General features: G+C 36.6%; 1 protein-coding gene across 1 annotated transcript in view; it reads left to right on the top strand.

Annotated features, from left to right (window-relative positions):
- The window catches only part of cfap58 (cilia and flagella associated protein 58), a 149,408-nt gene that overhangs the window by 114,508 nt on the left and 18,221 nt on the right, over nt 1–16,679 (top strand). The window contains exons 16-17 of the mRNA XM_048196357.1: nt 3,480–3,599; nt 8,609–8,742. Coding sequence (XP_048052314.1) covers nt 3,480–3,599; nt 8,609–8,742 — 254 coding nt within the window. The remainder of the gene's footprint in view (nt 1–3,479; nt 3,600–8,608; nt 8,743–16,679) is intronic.

The raw sequence follows: 16,679 nt of genomic DNA, 5'->3' as shown, positions 1-16,679 counted from the left end.
GGCTATTCAAAACACTTTTCAAGACAATAAATACACGATTGAGATGATGTATGCATGTATTGACTGAATTTGCGTCTGAATAACGCTGGCTCAGTCGGCGTGGCCGCATTAGCGGATAATGAGCTGAATCACGGACTTCTGACATGGCTCTCTTTTCATACAGATTACATAAACACAGAATATTTGTTTTCGATTTGACTTACACGATTTAAAACCTGACATTTCAACGTTTTTTTAGACATAAGTCTAATTTTTTTGTGATTAGTATTCACTAAGTTACAGTTAATTTTCTGAGAACTATCAGATTGGAGTTCGTTCAGAGGGAGACGAGAGATCACGCATCATGTTTGTTTTCTTTATTTTACAAAAAGCACAACATTTTGTTTTTACTCTGAGTGTACACAAATAAAAGAAAATATTCCACAGATTAAAATGGTGTATAACTCTTAATTGTATGTGCAACATTGACGGAGTATTTTGAAACGCGGTGAATTCCTTGCTGAATAAAATAATTAATTTCTTAAAACAAACATCTTACTGACTCCAAACTTTTAAACGTTACTGTATCTTCATAGAAAATAAAAGGTTAATCCACTTTAAGATAGCTTGTATGTTTTTATGTTCATTTGGGGAATTTTATTTGCATTTTGATGTTTCTATCCTGCATTTTTAATGCAATATTAAAAAAAAAAAAAAATTAGTATTAAAATATGTAAATGAAATCCAGTTATTTTCTCCCGAGAAGCAGACAGACTAGTAATTGAACATTTGTCTTTTATAGAGCTTGAAAAGAGATCTTAACAATGTCACAAACTGTGCTCAGATTTGCCCAGATAGGAAGGTCTGTGATCAAGAGTCAGAGAAAAGTAATTCAAAAGAGCTTAACTTCTATTGAACCTGAAACAATCCATTTAAGATCTGTATGCAAGAGGCACTGTGAAAGACTATCCTCAGACCAATAAAACATTTCCTCTGAGAAATAAAGCCTCAAAATGTTTGTCATTCCTGGTGTTATATTTATGATAAATATAGGAAGATAGGCAGAATGAAAGAGAGAGACTGAAATAAACAGACAGGTTGTTGGATTTCCGTCGAGCACACATGTAACTGCGTTAGCATTTTCAAAGCTCAGCCCACGTAGGGCCATGAAAATGTTTTCGGATGCTGAAGTGATGTATTCTTTGATAAAGCGCCATGAGTTCAGATTTTTGCGCGAGACAGAGAGTTGGTGAAAGGTGGAGTCTGAGCCTGGGTTTGATCCCGGCCTTGTTGTGATCCTATAAAAGTCAGTGTATTAAAGTCCAGACGCCTCTCAGTCATAAATCATTCATTCGCTGACTCGCTCTCTATCACACACGCTCACTTCACTATTGATGAAATTATGAAGAGACGGCCACCGTGGCTGTGAAGAAACGGCAAAAAGAAAAAGGACAGAAAATATCTTGAGAAAAATGCTGGAAGCTTCCAGAGGAATAATGTGTTAAGCTTTCGGCTCTGCAATAAATCTATAGTGTGTGTGTGTGTGTGTCTGTGTCCATCTGAGTAACATGTTTGAGACAAAGAACTGTTTTGTGGTTGTTGAGGTCATGAGTGTGTCTTCATTTTGAATGCTGGTCCTTTTGATCTTGAGTGATCTTCTTTCAGACGCCCTAAACCCCCTGAATTCATGATTTCTCCTGCGGCACATCATTTATATTCCATGGAAAATTCAGAGCCTTTATATTAGTGATCATTTTAGGCACCAGACAGGCTGAATTTATTGGCATTGATGAGTTAAAACTTGTCTGTATTCCCTCTCTAATTAGCATCATTGATGATCTGTATGTGTGTGTGTGTGTGTGTGTGTGTGTGTGTGTGTGTGTGTGTGTGTGTGTGTGTGTGTGTGTGTGTCATTACTTGGTCAGCGTTGCGATGGAGTCTTAGTTATACATCCTTTTTTCCTCCACACACTTGGATAATTAGCACTAGCTTACAAAACGAATTAGCTGTCAGTCCCCTGAATCCAGCTGTATCTTTTTCCTGTGATGTGACACTGAAAAATATTTTCATTGCTTTTGATCGTATGACTAACGATAAACAAGAGATCTCTCCATAATGCTCTGAACTCACAATGAACTATCAAATATTTTTTAAAGTCTTTTCAAGGGGAAAAATGCTTCTATTTAGTGACAGACTCTTAATATCAAAGAACGTTCACAATGTTTTAGTCGATATGTTTCATTATAATTACGGAACTCAAATTCATTCCATATATTTAGAATGTTTAGAAGAACAGCACTGGAATATGCATAAAAAATAAAATAACATTTGTGAAAATGTTAAATGCTATTTAAATGAAATCAAATGAAATTTGGCGATACTTCACATTTAAAGTGCCCCTATTTTGCTATATTTATAGGGGCTTTTGCACCAGGGGAACCTTTTCATAGTTCCTAGAACTACTGGCTGAAGTACCCGGATTTTGCCGTGTTCACACCGCAGGAACTAGGAACGATTTCAGTTCTAGGTACTCCTTTTGGGGAACTAAATTAGCTCATACTTCAGAGTACAACAAACACAGCTCCGATCACGGCGTCCTCCATCCTCTGATTTTTAGCGTTTGTAAATGTCGCGCTTAAAGACGCCGCTTCACAGTTCCTTTTCCCGGTGTGAATACAACCAGGAACATGGCCTGGGGGAGAAATTAGTTCTCAGGGAACTATCCTAGTGGCTAGTAACTAGAACTAAGTTCCTATAACTCTTCGGTGCGAAAGCCCCTAATGGTTCCTAATTTTGTTTTGGAGGTCTCCTACAATAGATTTACTTGCATCCAAGGTCAATAACATACATTGCAGCATCTGAAACTGTTTGATCAAGTATTCGGTCTCTCTAAACTCCTCCTTTCTTAGAGTCTACTCTGTTCTGATTGGTCAGATGCCCCAGTCTGTTATTATTGGTCTACCGTTTACAGTGCGTGTCGAAAACAAAACGCCCATTACCATATCTGATTCTCATCTCTGGATCTTCCTCAGCGCTTGTATACACAGTGACATGAACAGTAATGATGGCTTCGGTTTGATCGTATTAATTCAAGTCCTCGACCATTGGAAGTGCATGCAATGTGGATTTGAGTTTACAGAACAGTCTTCTCGACATGTCAACCTCACAAACCAAACACTTCCATGCCTCATCTACAACTACAGTGTTTGAGGGTCAAAGTAGACATTGTTTGCGGGCAGCCAATGAAGACCACGGACTGGCATTATGCAAATATGTTACAAACCTACATAGGTTTGAGCAGGAAGTAAGGCTGGAATTACTGACGACTCGTTGCAGAGAGTTCTTTCTTTTGGGAGACAATAACTTTGATATTTGAAACTTTGAACACCTTTTATATTCATGGACAGCTATATTATATATAATAGGGGCACTTTAAAATTCATTTGATTTGTTTTACTTAGTGTTAAACTATATGGTGTGTGTGTATTTTGTGGTTGCAGGAAAAAGAGAAACTTTATGTTGAGCTGAAACACATCCTTGCTCGGCAGCCCGGTCCGGAGGCAGCAGAAAAACTGCAGGTTTATCAGCGAACTCTCCGGGAGAAGACCAAACAGCTGAAGGTCCTCTAAGAAATATTATCTTTTCTTGTCTCTTCTGTTCTTTCTTCTACTCTGAGATAAAGTAACATAATAATAGTGTTTAATAAGGATAATAATAATAATAATAATAATAAAAAGTAATTTTCCCAAATTATAATTTAATGCTATTATTTAAATTAAATTAAGTTAATTTTCTAATTAAATTAATTTATTTAGGATTTCCCCCCCCCCTCTTTTATCTGGATCCCCCTTCCCACTCACTAAAGGGTTTTTCTCACATAAATCATTCCTCCTCTCACTCCTCTCCCATCCTCCTCATCTCCTTATTCCCCTTCTCCCTCTCACCATCACACAAAATGAATAATTAGTTACTTCACCACTTAATTAAGAGTTCAGGTCCATCTGGAGACAGCGACCACTAATGTCATTTTTAATGAGTCAGTTCGGTTTAAGCTGCCTCGTACTGTCCTATTAAAAAGGCAGGAAGCAGAGATGAAAGCAGTTAAAAAGTTATGAGCCTCTTCTGAGACTTAGGTGACCTTATAATATCCATATGGCCTTGATATACGTTGATCTTTAAGCTGCGTTTTGATCAGGTTTTTGCCATGTAATGGCTAACATTAGGATCCAGGAAACTGACCCAGGATCTGAAAATGAGGCAAACCATCCTCTGCAATCGAGACAATAGAGGGTGCTCAGTTACATTCGCCATTCTTTTAAAAAATGGATGTAACAGACGTTAAAGACTCAAAACTCCCTAGCTCGGCAGAAATTCGGAGCTGATCTATTAGAATATCTGCAGTGCGGAGAATAAAACTCTCTGGCGCCCTTGAACTTAAAAATAAAGGCCCGAAGGTAGGCATAGGGGGGTTTAGCTTTCTGATAATTTATTGCCAAGCTTAAAATGAGTTACGCACTGCAGGCATCATTGGCAAAGCTTTAAATAAACAAAGCTCTGCGTAATTAACATTAGAACAGAAGCCCTACTAATGAGCCAAACAGAAAAATCATCTCATTCTTTGTTTTGATTGAAGCATGTCCTCCCGCTCCAGCCCCCCTTTAGGAAATTAACATTAATTAACACCGGTCTTTTGACTCTCCATGCTTGTTTGGAAAATGTTTTCAGAGTTTTGTCTTTATAAAATACCCATGTGAGGCAGAATATTATTATACGCTTTATGAAAACCTCACAGCTCATGAAGTATTTTGTTCATTTAAAAGTGTTATGTGCCAGAAGTGCAGTTTTTGCTTGAAAGTTGGTTAAACAATGCAAATTTTGGCCCAGTTCACCACCCGAATCTGAATTTCCATCAAACATGTTTCAGCTGTAGCAGAAAAAAAACAACACTGTAAAACTAAATAATAATAAATTGTTAAATTTACAGTAAACAGCTGGCAGCTGTGGTTGCTAGAAATTTACTGCAAAAAATATGGTAGCAACATGTTAGGTTTTACAGATTTAACTTAAATTTACAGTAAAATTTCATTAACTGACAAATTGTTAATTTACCAACCTAATGAAGTACTAATATCTGTTTTGTACCTTTATAATACACTGACAACCACCAAAAACAGGGGGTGATGAGAGAGTCACACGATGAATCAAAGCTCATTACAGGCAGCTGAGAAGGTGCATACTAATATACACCGATCAGGCATAACATTATGACCACTGACAGGTGAAGTGAATAACACTGATTTTCTATTCATCCTGGCACCTGACCTGTTAGTGGGTGGGATATATTAGGCAGCAAGTGATAATTTTGTCCTCAAAGTTGATGTGTTATAAGCAGAAGACTGGGTCAGAGCATCTCCAAAACTGCTGCTCTTGTGGGATGTTCCTGGTCTGCAGTGGTCAGTATCTATCAAAAGTAGTCCAAGAAAGGAACAGTGGTGAACCGGCGACAGGGTCATGGGTGGCCAAGGCTCACTGATGCACGTGGGGAGCGAAGGCTGGCCCATGTGGTTCGATCCAACAGACGAGCTACTGTAGCTCAAATTGCTCAAGAAGTTAATGCTGGTTCTAAAGTTATCAGATGGCCGGGTGCGTGTGCGTCGCTTACCTGGGGAACACATGGCACCAGGATGCACAATGGGAAGAAGGCAAGACGTATATATACCATATACCTAAGCATCGTTGCAGACCATGTACAACCTTTCATGGAAACGGTATTCCCTGGTGGCTGTGGCCTCTTTCAACAAGATAATGCATCCTGCCAAAAAGCAAAAATGATTCAGGAATGGTTTGAGGAGCACAACAATGATTTTGAGGTGTTGACTTGGCCTTCAAATTCCCCAGATTTCAATGCAATCGAGCATCTGTGGGATGTGCTGAACAAACTAGTCTGATCCATGGAGGCCCCATCTCGCAACTCACAGGACTTAAAGGATCTGCTGCTAACATCTTGGTGCCAGATACCACAGCACACCTTCAGGGGTCTAGTGGAGTCCATGCCTCGACAGGTCAGGGCTGTTTTGGCAGCAAAAGGGGGAACAGCACAATATTAGAAAGGTGGTCATAATGTTATGCCTGATCGGTGTATAGAAGGTGCACAGTGTCATTCACACAAATACTAAACACCATCATGGTAACACACATAACATTAAAAAATGCATTAAAAACATTTTAAAAAAACATTAATTTGACAACATTAGATGTAACATAAAACCCTAACGAACATAACTGATTAGAAAAAACTAAGAAAAACCAAGAAGAAACAGAAGTTATTTAAATGAAAATACATCAAACCTTAAAGGTGCCCTAGAACTTTTTTTTTTTTAAAGATGTAATATAAGTCTAAGGTGTCCCCTGAATGTGTCTGTGAAGTTTCAGCTCAAAATACCCCATAGATTTTTTTTAATTAATTTTTTTAACTGCCTGTTTTGGGGCATAATTAGAAATGAGCCGATTCAGGGTGTTTGGCCCTTTAATTCTCGTGCTCCACGCCCCAAGAGCTCGCGCTTGCCTTAAACAACATAAAAAAAGTTCAAACAGCTAATATAACCCTCAAAATGGATCTTTACAAAGTGTTCGTCATGCAGCATGTCTAATCGCGTAAGTACAGTGTTTATTTTGATGTTTACATTGATTCTGAATGAGTTTGATAGTATGCTCCGTGGCTAACGGCTAATGCTACACTGTTGGAGAGATTTATAAAGAATGAAGTTGTGTTTATTCATTATACAGACTGCAAGTGTTTAAAAATGAAAATAGCGACGGCTCTCTTGTCTCCATGAATACAGTAAGAAACGATGGTAACTTTAACCACATTTAACAGTACATTAGCAACATGCTAATGAAACATTTAGAAAGACAGTTTACAAATATCACTAAAAATATCATGTAATCATGGATCATGTCAGTTATTATTGCTCCATCTGCCATTTTTCGCTATTGTTCTTGCTTGCTTACCTAGTCTGGTGATTTGGTTGTGCACATCCAGACGTTAATACTGGCTGCCCTTGTCGAATGCCTCGATCATGGGCTGGCATATGCAAATATTGGGGGCGTACACCCCGACTGTTACGTAACAGTCGGTGTTATGTTGAGATTCGCCTGTTCTTCGGAGGTCTTTTAAACAAATGAGATTTATATAAGAAGGAGGAAACAATGGAGTTTGAGACTCACTGTATGTCTTTTCCATGTACTGAACTCTTGTTATTTAACTATGCCGAGGTAAATTCAATTTTTGAATCTAGGGCACCTTTAAATGTAACACAAGTAATTCTGGGAATGACAATTTATGTTTTTTCACTGTAAATTATACAATGACATTCTTTTTCACTTCCCAAAACTGTAAATTTAACAGTATTTTACTGTAAAATTACATTAAATGTATGATTAGATCTATTACAGTAATTCACCATATATAGAACAGAAACTTTTTGTTAACCAATTAACAGTTTTTTTACCGTTAAATTCACGGGGCCCTATTTTAACAATCTAAGCGCATGGTCTAAAGTTTATCAAATTATCAAATTATTTTGATTCGATATTGTGGACGGAAAACATTTAAAGCGAAAAACTTTGATTGAACATAAACTTTATGAATGCGAATTTCTTCCCAAATTGTTCAATCCAAAACCAGTTCTGCAGCACAGCACATACGGGATTTCTTCATTTATTACTCTCTCTCGGTCTCTTTCCTCTCTCACTTTCTGTCCATCTTCCTCCTTCTCTTTAGCATCTCTCTTCTCGCTGTTCCTTTGATTACTGAGCTCTGGGCTGTTGGGTCACCTGCACTATGTGGGTGGTTTCAAGCACATTGGATGAATGACAATTAGAGCTTGACTGATATGTGCAAAGATTGACGGAGATCAATGAGATGCCGCAGAGGAAATCACTCCATTCCTTGCTCGGAGGGAGAGATGAGGTGAACCGCGTGTTAAGCCGAACACATCCTCGGTGATAGATCACAACTGTACAACTAGGACACATTTATAGCAAAAGAGGTGCCTACTGAAGGGTGAGCGCGGCTTTGGGAAACATTTTAAAGTAATTGACGAATGGGCTTTTAGATGCTTTGCAGTATTTAGATGGTGTGCAGCAAAGCACCAAAGCAGTGGATATAAACGCTATAAGCTACTTTTAGTGTTTTATCAAGGTTATGGGGTGTTTTGGGTAAGTTACTCTAAAAATTTAATTAATTACTACTAATTACATCTTCGAAGGTGTAATTAGATTACTGTACTAATTACTTTCTCTAAAATGTATTGCGTTACTTACTACTAATTACTTTCTTAATTCCATATCAACCTCGACCAGTTGAACAACACATGGTTAGACATGAAACTGCTCTGAAAAAAGTATTTAAAGGGAGAAGGTGACATTAAAAACATACATTTTAGCATTAAGGCTTATGCACACCGGGACGAATATCGCTCGTGACTATCGCCGACGTTTAACGCCTCGTGACGTGGGTTTCAAGCATAGCTTGTCCAATCAGATTTTTGATTGCACTAACAAAATTTGTTTTACTGTACCGTACATGTTTTAAGTTCATCTCTAACCTTTTTTATTTCTTCCACAGGCCCTAACAGCTGAGCTCAACATGCACGAGTCCCAGTCAGAAGACTATAAGTATGAAATCGAACGTCTGGCACATGAACTCCAGGAAGTCAAGAAAAAATACCTCGCACAGAAACGGAAAGACCAGGAGTACAGGTGAGAAAGAAATTAGTTAAAGGGTTAGTTCACCCAAAAATGAAAATGATGTCATTAATGACTCACCCTCATGTCGTTTCAAACCGTAAGAGCTCCGTTCATCTTCAGAACACAGTTTAAGATATTTTAGATTTAGATTTTAGAAAGCTTTCTGTCCCTCCATTGAAGATGTATGTACGGTATACTGTCCATGTCCAGAAAGGTAATAAAAACATCATCAAAGTAGTCCATGTGACATCAGAATGTCAGTTAGAATTTGTTGAAGCATCGAAAATACATTTTGGTCCAAAAATAACAAAAACTACGACTTTATTCAGCATTGTATTCTCTTCCGGAATCCTTTCCATTGAATTGATTCCATTGAACTGATTCCATTGAATCCTTTCATCTGTCAGCGTTGGTAATGCACTTTTACGTCGCCGTGGTTGTTTTTGGCGATTAGGACATCTGTGACATTTTGAAGCATCGAAAATACATTTTGGTCCAAAAATAACAAAAACTATGACTTTATTCAGCATTGTATTCTCTTCCGGGTCTGTTGTAAATTCGCGTTTACGACTCTGCTTCTTCTTCTTCTTCTTTCCTGTTTTTCGGCGGTTGGCATCCAGCTTATTGGTGCATTACTGCCCCCTTCTGCTCTGGAGTGTGGTTCACGACTCTGCAGTGATGCTGCTGATGTAAGACGCTGCTGATGCGTTATCCGGTGCGCCCGAGCTTCGTTTACAGTCTGAGGGAGACACACGCTGTATTCAAGCTATTCTACATTGTTTGTATTTTGGTATTGCTATATTTTTTAAAATGGTGCGTAAGTGTGCATGATGCGGATGTCCTAATCCCCAAAAACAACCACGGCAACATAAAAATGCATTACCAACGCCGACAGATGAAAGGATTCAATGGAATCAATTCAATGGAAAGGATTCTGGAAGAGAATACAATGCTGAATAAAGTCGTAGTTTTTGTTATTTTTGGACCAAAATGTATTTTCGATGCTTCAAAAAGTTTCTAACTAACCCACTGATGTCACATGGACTACTTTGATAATGTTTTTATTACCTTTCTGGACATGGACAGTCTACCGTACATACATTTTCAATGGAGGGACAGAAAGCTCTCGGACTAAATCTAAAATATCTTAAACTGTGTTCCGAAGATCTTACGGGTTTGGAACGACATGAGGGTGAGTCATTAATGACATAATTTTCATTTTTGGGTGAACTAACCCTTTAACCCAAAAATTACAATCCTGTCATTTACTTAACCTCATGTTCTTCTAAGCCTGTATGACTTTGTTTCTTTTGTGAAACACAGAAGAACAACTTTTTAAAGCTTTAGGCACTGTTAATGAGGATGAGTAAACAATGACAGAATTTTCATATTTGTCTAAACTAAGCATTTAAAAATAACCATGTGTTGGTATTTGAGTGTGTGTGCATGTTGATTCAGGTGGAAGACGTTAATCCCAGATGTAACACTATATTCATGGTATAAGTCAGACCAGCAGGAAGCGCTCATAGTGTTTGTATGTGCGTGGTGTCTGTGTATCCGTATATTTCATGGTCCTGACAGAAAATGACCTTCAGTATTGCCAACAAGCAGACATGAACGGCAGCCTCTGACACGGACGAAAATGATACCTCAAATAACGGCGAGAAAGGAAAAAGGCATTTGGAGCTGCAGAGAAATCAATGAGCCAGTGAATTGGAAAGATTTCTCTCATTTCGTCTCTGTGTTCTTGGGAGCAAATCGTGACACCCAAAATTATAGAGTGATGCAAAGCCGGCCTGTTTTACTTCGAGAAAAACGCTGATTAGTAGGACCCTGCCAAGTTCCACTGCTATTGGCCTTCGATCTAATGAAATTATGACTAATCATGTGTTATTTTGGAAGCATGTCTGTTGCTTAACCTGGGGAGTCTTATTTTCTAAAGCACTTACTTGAGAGAGCATTGATTTGTATGTATGCAATCTCCTAAACACTACGGTTACCAAAATACGCACTTATCACAACTACTCAGTCACATCCAGAACTTTTTCAGTTCCTGCATACACACATCCTTTCAGAACACACACAGAGGGCCTTATTTGTGAAACACGAATAGAGAAAATATGCATGTAAAGCCATTTTTATGTAAATGGACCGTTGAATTGAACTTTGATTTAAACACAAATTAGTTCTGCACGTTTCATTAATAAATGCACGTTTCTGCCTCAGACATGATTAAAAAAAAAAAAAAAAAAAAAAAAAAATCATTATTATAGCATAGGACATGATAGCTGCGTCTCATTTTGAAGGTTGCGTCGCATTTGTTGGCCACATATGTCATCAAGGATGTATGTAACCATAATAAAATTATGGTCCTTGTGAAGTGTAAATTGTTGCAATTTCCTGATGACTTCAATGTAACGGTTACTTTACTGAAAATGAGGCAGTCTCTATGACGTGTGTAGCCTACAAACTGCGACCTTTAAAGAGGACGCAGCCTTCGAAATGAGACGCATCTAACATATTCTTGAGATAAGGGACAAAACGTCCTACACACAAAAGCCCTCTTTATTTTAAAAAATAAATAAATTCATCAAAATAAAAATACTTAAAAAGTTACATCTGAAGGAAATCTGGATACTCAGGACAGTCATTGCTTTTATTTTTAAATAATTTTATTAGTATTATTTAAATACTTGGAAAATATATGAAATTTAACCTGTCCTCAGCGTGAGGTCACAAAGTAAAATTGCCAAACAAAGTGTTTAAAAATGCAACAAATTAAAAAAATATACGTTTAATTTGAAAGGCATCTGTAATATATCAAACAATACAAAAACTAAGTCTTGAATTATATTTTCCTTAAAAAAAAAAGAAAAATGAAAAAAAAAATGAAAAAATGTTGCGTCCTCACTTTGTCTCAACATATATATATATATATATATATATATATATATATATATATATATATATATATATATATTATATTGCTCCACTGTACAACACGTGGTTAAGGTGAAAAAAATATTCAATTTTGTCAACTGCCTCAGGTTTCATGTCTGATGGTTGACAAGTGCTTTCAAAAAGTCTATATAATGTTTTTGCATATGGGGAATTCTTCTAATGTTGTTTCATTATTCTGTTTACATATACTGTATATTTGGCCCCAGTTGGACCGTCAGTATTTATCAACTCCGTCAGTTTTTGTCAACTCCATCAGTATTTAACACTGTCAAGTAAAGGTGTGTGTTAATTTTGAAAGAAATGTCTTATTTTTTTTTTCAATTCATTGTGTTAAAATATTAAAACATCACCTGAACTACATGATATCATGTCTGATTTACCTAAGGACATTGGTTATATTTGTTTAATATTAAAAACGAGGTTAGAGAATTAAGGAATTTAGGAACTGGATTGTTCATAATAACCCTTTTTATTTATTTTTTTCACTTAGCTCCATTACTGAACACCATTATTACATAATTGAAGACTTCACACTGTTGTTGGATGGATCAAATTAAAATATCATGCTTTTTAATGTGTCTGATGGAGTTGACAAATTAAGAAAAAAAAAAAAAAAGAAAAAAAAGAAAAAAAACATTTTCAGAAAAACCTGTTCCCTTACATGGTTCATTAGCTGACACCTTTGTCTACAAATATATCAGTTTAAAAATAATGTATTATTAAATAATAAAAAACTAACTTCTAAAACATATTTTGTCCCTCATCTCAAGAATCAGTGAGCTGACATTTTTCTGTTTAGATTGACACATCCATGACGACAGATACAGATTGCATGGATTTGTTTGGCCAATAGACCCCTTAATCGCCTACGTCATTGTGACGTCACCGCTCTAGCTGGAGGAAAAACATAAGGAAGAACTCATAGCAGCCGCACTAAAAGTTTGAGGTTTTGACTTTAAAATGTCGTCTTGTTGTGTTTTTGGCTGCCAGAATAGAAGGAACAGCACTTTTGGTTCAAAACTTTTTGGTAAAGTTTTACCAGATCCCGGCAGACATTCCTTCACAGAAATCAAGTTGGCAATTGTGGTTGAATGCAATACGGCGTACAGACTGGACTGACATGATCATAAATAATGCTCGTGTTTGCAGTGCACACTTCATATCAGGTAAAATAATCGATGCATATTTAATGGTTTGTTGGTTTTATCTAGTACAAATCAGCAAGTTTCTGTTTTATAGGTGAAAAGTCGCCAACCTTCAGCGCACTTGCTAGCTTAAATGTTAAACAAACATACAGCGATAGATGTGTGTGCCATCCTTTGAATGGTCTCTTAAAATAATCCACATTGTTAGCCATAATCATAGTTAGCCCAGCGTTAGGTTACATTAGACAATAATCCTTGACAAAATTCCCCGAACCACCCAAAAGTAATTCATATGTTGTCTTGGAAATATCCAAAACTTAAGTTAATTTACAAAAATAGCTGTCACGGTCCCGCAGAGTCAGTGACTGTACATATTCGGACAGTTCTGAACCTTCTTCTGCATCCATGTTCAATAAATCCCTCCTAAAACATGCTAGCTTACGCTTGTCAACATTGCGTCCAGCGCCTCTTTTTGCCTCCAGCTAAGCCCCGCCCACCAGGAAACGTTGCAGTGTTTACAAACTTTTAAGGGGTCTATATCTGCCACCTGGTTTAGAAGCACAACCGCCTTACTTCTTGTCTCATCGCAAAATGTTGCACTGTGTTTTAACGACTTGTTGGTGGACCAGTAGGAGTCTTAGCTTGCCTTGGTGTCTTAATAAGAGGAAAATTAAATAGCATCCATCATCTCTGGTGATCTACAATTTCATAACTGTATCCCAGACAATGACTTGATTTCTAATTGAGATATATAAGCTGAGTTTAATGATTTACTTTTCTCGGATAAAAGTTCTATCAGTCCTCACAGTAGATTTATTCAGTGTGTTTGATCTATCTATTAATCAAAGTAATGAAGTAGAACTAGCTACACTACCATTGAAAAAAAGTTTGGGGTCAGAAAGATGTTTTAATATTTTTAAAATAAGTTTCTTAATCTCACCCAGGCCACATTTATTTGATCAAAATACAGTAAAATGTAATATTGTGAAATATGATTACAATTTAAAAAACTGTTTTTATTTTAATATATTTTAAAATATAATTTATTCCTGTGATGCAAAGCTGAATTTTCAGCATCCTTACTCCAATCTTCAGTGTCACATGATCCTTCAGAAATCATTCTAATATGCTGATTTGCTGCTCAAAAACATTTCTTATTATTATCAATGTTGAAAACAGTTTTGAAAACAGTGATATAAGTTCAAAAGAACAGCATTTATTTGACATAGAAATCAGCAGGTCTGGGAAATCTAAACAGAAGACATTATCTATGTGAGCTTTGATTGTGTTTTTAGAAATAAAATAAATCTGATACCTTTTTGGCTTCATATACTTTCCATGAGATTTGGCTCATATTGCAGAAGTCTCCCGCTATCCTATCCAGGAAAACTGTTTGCATATTTATCAGATATAACATTCATATAAGGTAATGAAATGCAATTACCATGTCCGTTTTACCGAGGTGTCATATAGTTAATATAATTTTCTTGCGATCTGTTTCTCATAAAAGCCTCTAACAATATTTACTAAGTAGACTACGCTGCAGAAATCCTTTTCTAAAGTCATATCTTTTGTCTTGTTTGTAATATATACAGCTTTAAACCTTTTGTCTGGGCCAACCGCAGACATCACTTCCTCCTCTCTTTTGAATTCTCCTGGCTGCACGTTTAAACATTGCACTTAAGCCTTGCTGATGGGCAGTATATTGATTTCCTTTTTTCCCTCTGACATCTCGTGAGCTCAGGCCAATGGCTTAATTCTACACAAATCCCACATCAGTGTTTTCACACCAAGTAAAACAAGTTGCTCATAAGTAATGGAGAAGGTCTTGTTTTCCTCACACCAGCAGAATGATGAAGGCATTTAGCTGAAGGACAGAGATATTTAAGGAAAGTGCTAAGTGATTTGCAGTTCATTGGAGACAAGACAGCTGAATTGAAACCACTCTGTTATGAAAGACTAGCACCTTGATATGTAACTGAATCTTGGCTAAATTTAATTTTGGTTATTGATTGATTGATTTTAAAGGGTCAGTTCACCCAAAAATAAAAATTATGTCATTAATGACTCACCCTCATGTCGTTCTAAACCTGTAAGACCTCCTTTCATCTTCAGATATTTTAGATTTAGTCCGAGAGCTTTCTGTCCCTCCATTGAAAGTGTATGTACGGTATACTGTCCATGTCCAGAAAGATAAAAACGTCATCAAAGTAGTCCATGTGACATCAGTGGGTTAGTTAGAAGTTTTTGAAGCATCGAAAATACATTTTGGTCCAAAAATAACAAAAACTACGACTTTATTCAGCATTGTATTCTCTTCCGGGTCTGTTGTTCATCCGGGTTCACGACTCTCTCAGTGACGCTGCTGACGCAAGACGCTGCTGACGTGTTATCCGAGCTTCGTTTACAGTCTGAGGGAGACGCCAAAAACAACTAATCGATAATAAATTATAATAAATTATACAACGTATAAGTGCATTATGACAGATGAAAGGATTCAATGGAATCAATTCAATGGAATCAATTCAATGGAATCAATTCAATGGAAAGGATTCTGGAAGAGAATACAATGCTGAATAAAGTCGTAGTTTTTGTTATTTTTGGACCAAAATGTATTTTAGATGCTTCAAAAACTTCTAACTAACCCACTGATGTCACATGGACTACTTTGATAACGTTTTTATTATGTTTCTGGACATGGACAGTATACCATACAAGCACTTTCAATGGAGGGACAGAAAGCTCTCGGACTTAATCTAAAATATCTTAAACTGTGTTCTGAAGATGAACGGAGGTCTTACAGGTTTGGAACGACATGAGGGTGAGTCATTAATGACATAATTTTCATTTTTGGGTGAATTAATCCTTTAAGGTTTAAGCAAAGTCACTATTAAAAATACTATTTATCTACTTTTTGTTAGTAGCTTTTAGCTAGCTACTTTTTTCAAGGATAACCCAACTGTAGTTTAGCTACTTTACATAATGAGTAGGTTGTCAACACTGTATGATGCGTGCTATGAGTTTTTAGACAGCATTTTCAGCATATTGGACGAGGCTGAGATGGTTCAGTTTTTTTTTTAAATAAGGCAGGAGATTAGAGGTACACTTATGCACAGCATCAAGGGGGTGGAAATCTGCTTGCCTAGCTTGTTTTACCCTTTCTGGTTAGCATATGTTGCAGCACACCCTGTCTACATTGGTAATGGGCAGAAAATCTTTCATGCTTAAAGTAGCAATTATAGCAACATCAATGAATAGATTTAAATGGGTCAAAATGAGTCAGTGGATGGATTTAGATGGTTAAAAGGTTGACTAAATAATGCAGGACCTTGGTGTGCAAGTGTAACTGACCAGTTTATTGTCGTTAAAGCCTAATACAGTGGGGTTCAAAAGCCTGAGACTGTTAGCAAAATAATTTTGTCTAATTTAACACCTAGCAAATAATATTTTCAGCATAAAAACAGAGTGCAGAGTTGAACTGAAAAATGAACATGATTTTCTTAGTATTTGGTACTGTATGTCCTCATTTTGTTTTAACAGCGCAGCACTTCAGCTGACATATATAAATTTGCTTATCTGACTAGTAGAAATAGAGCAGAATCTTGAAAATATCTTTTTCCTTTAACATCATAACAGTACTTTGTTTCAAATTTGACAGAATCTTAAAACGTTCTTTTTATTTACATTTAAACTGTATTTTGAATCCCAAATTCAAGACTTCAGAACCGACTGTATATAGAAAGTTTGTATACACTCTTAAAAATAAAGGTTCTGGCATGGATGGTTCCATGAAGATCCTTTAGCATCCATTGAACCATTTATATTGCACAAAATGTTCTTTTG

This window comes from Megalobrama amblycephala, linkage group LG7 (assembly GCF_018812025.1).
Source record: "Megalobrama amblycephala isolate DHTTF-2021 linkage group LG7, ASM1881202v1, whole genome shotgun sequence".
Lineage (NCBI taxonomy): Eukaryota > Metazoa > Chordata > Actinopteri > Cypriniformes > Xenocyprididae > Megalobrama > Megalobrama amblycephala.
This window is presented reverse-complemented; position numbering and strand designations above follow the sequence as displayed.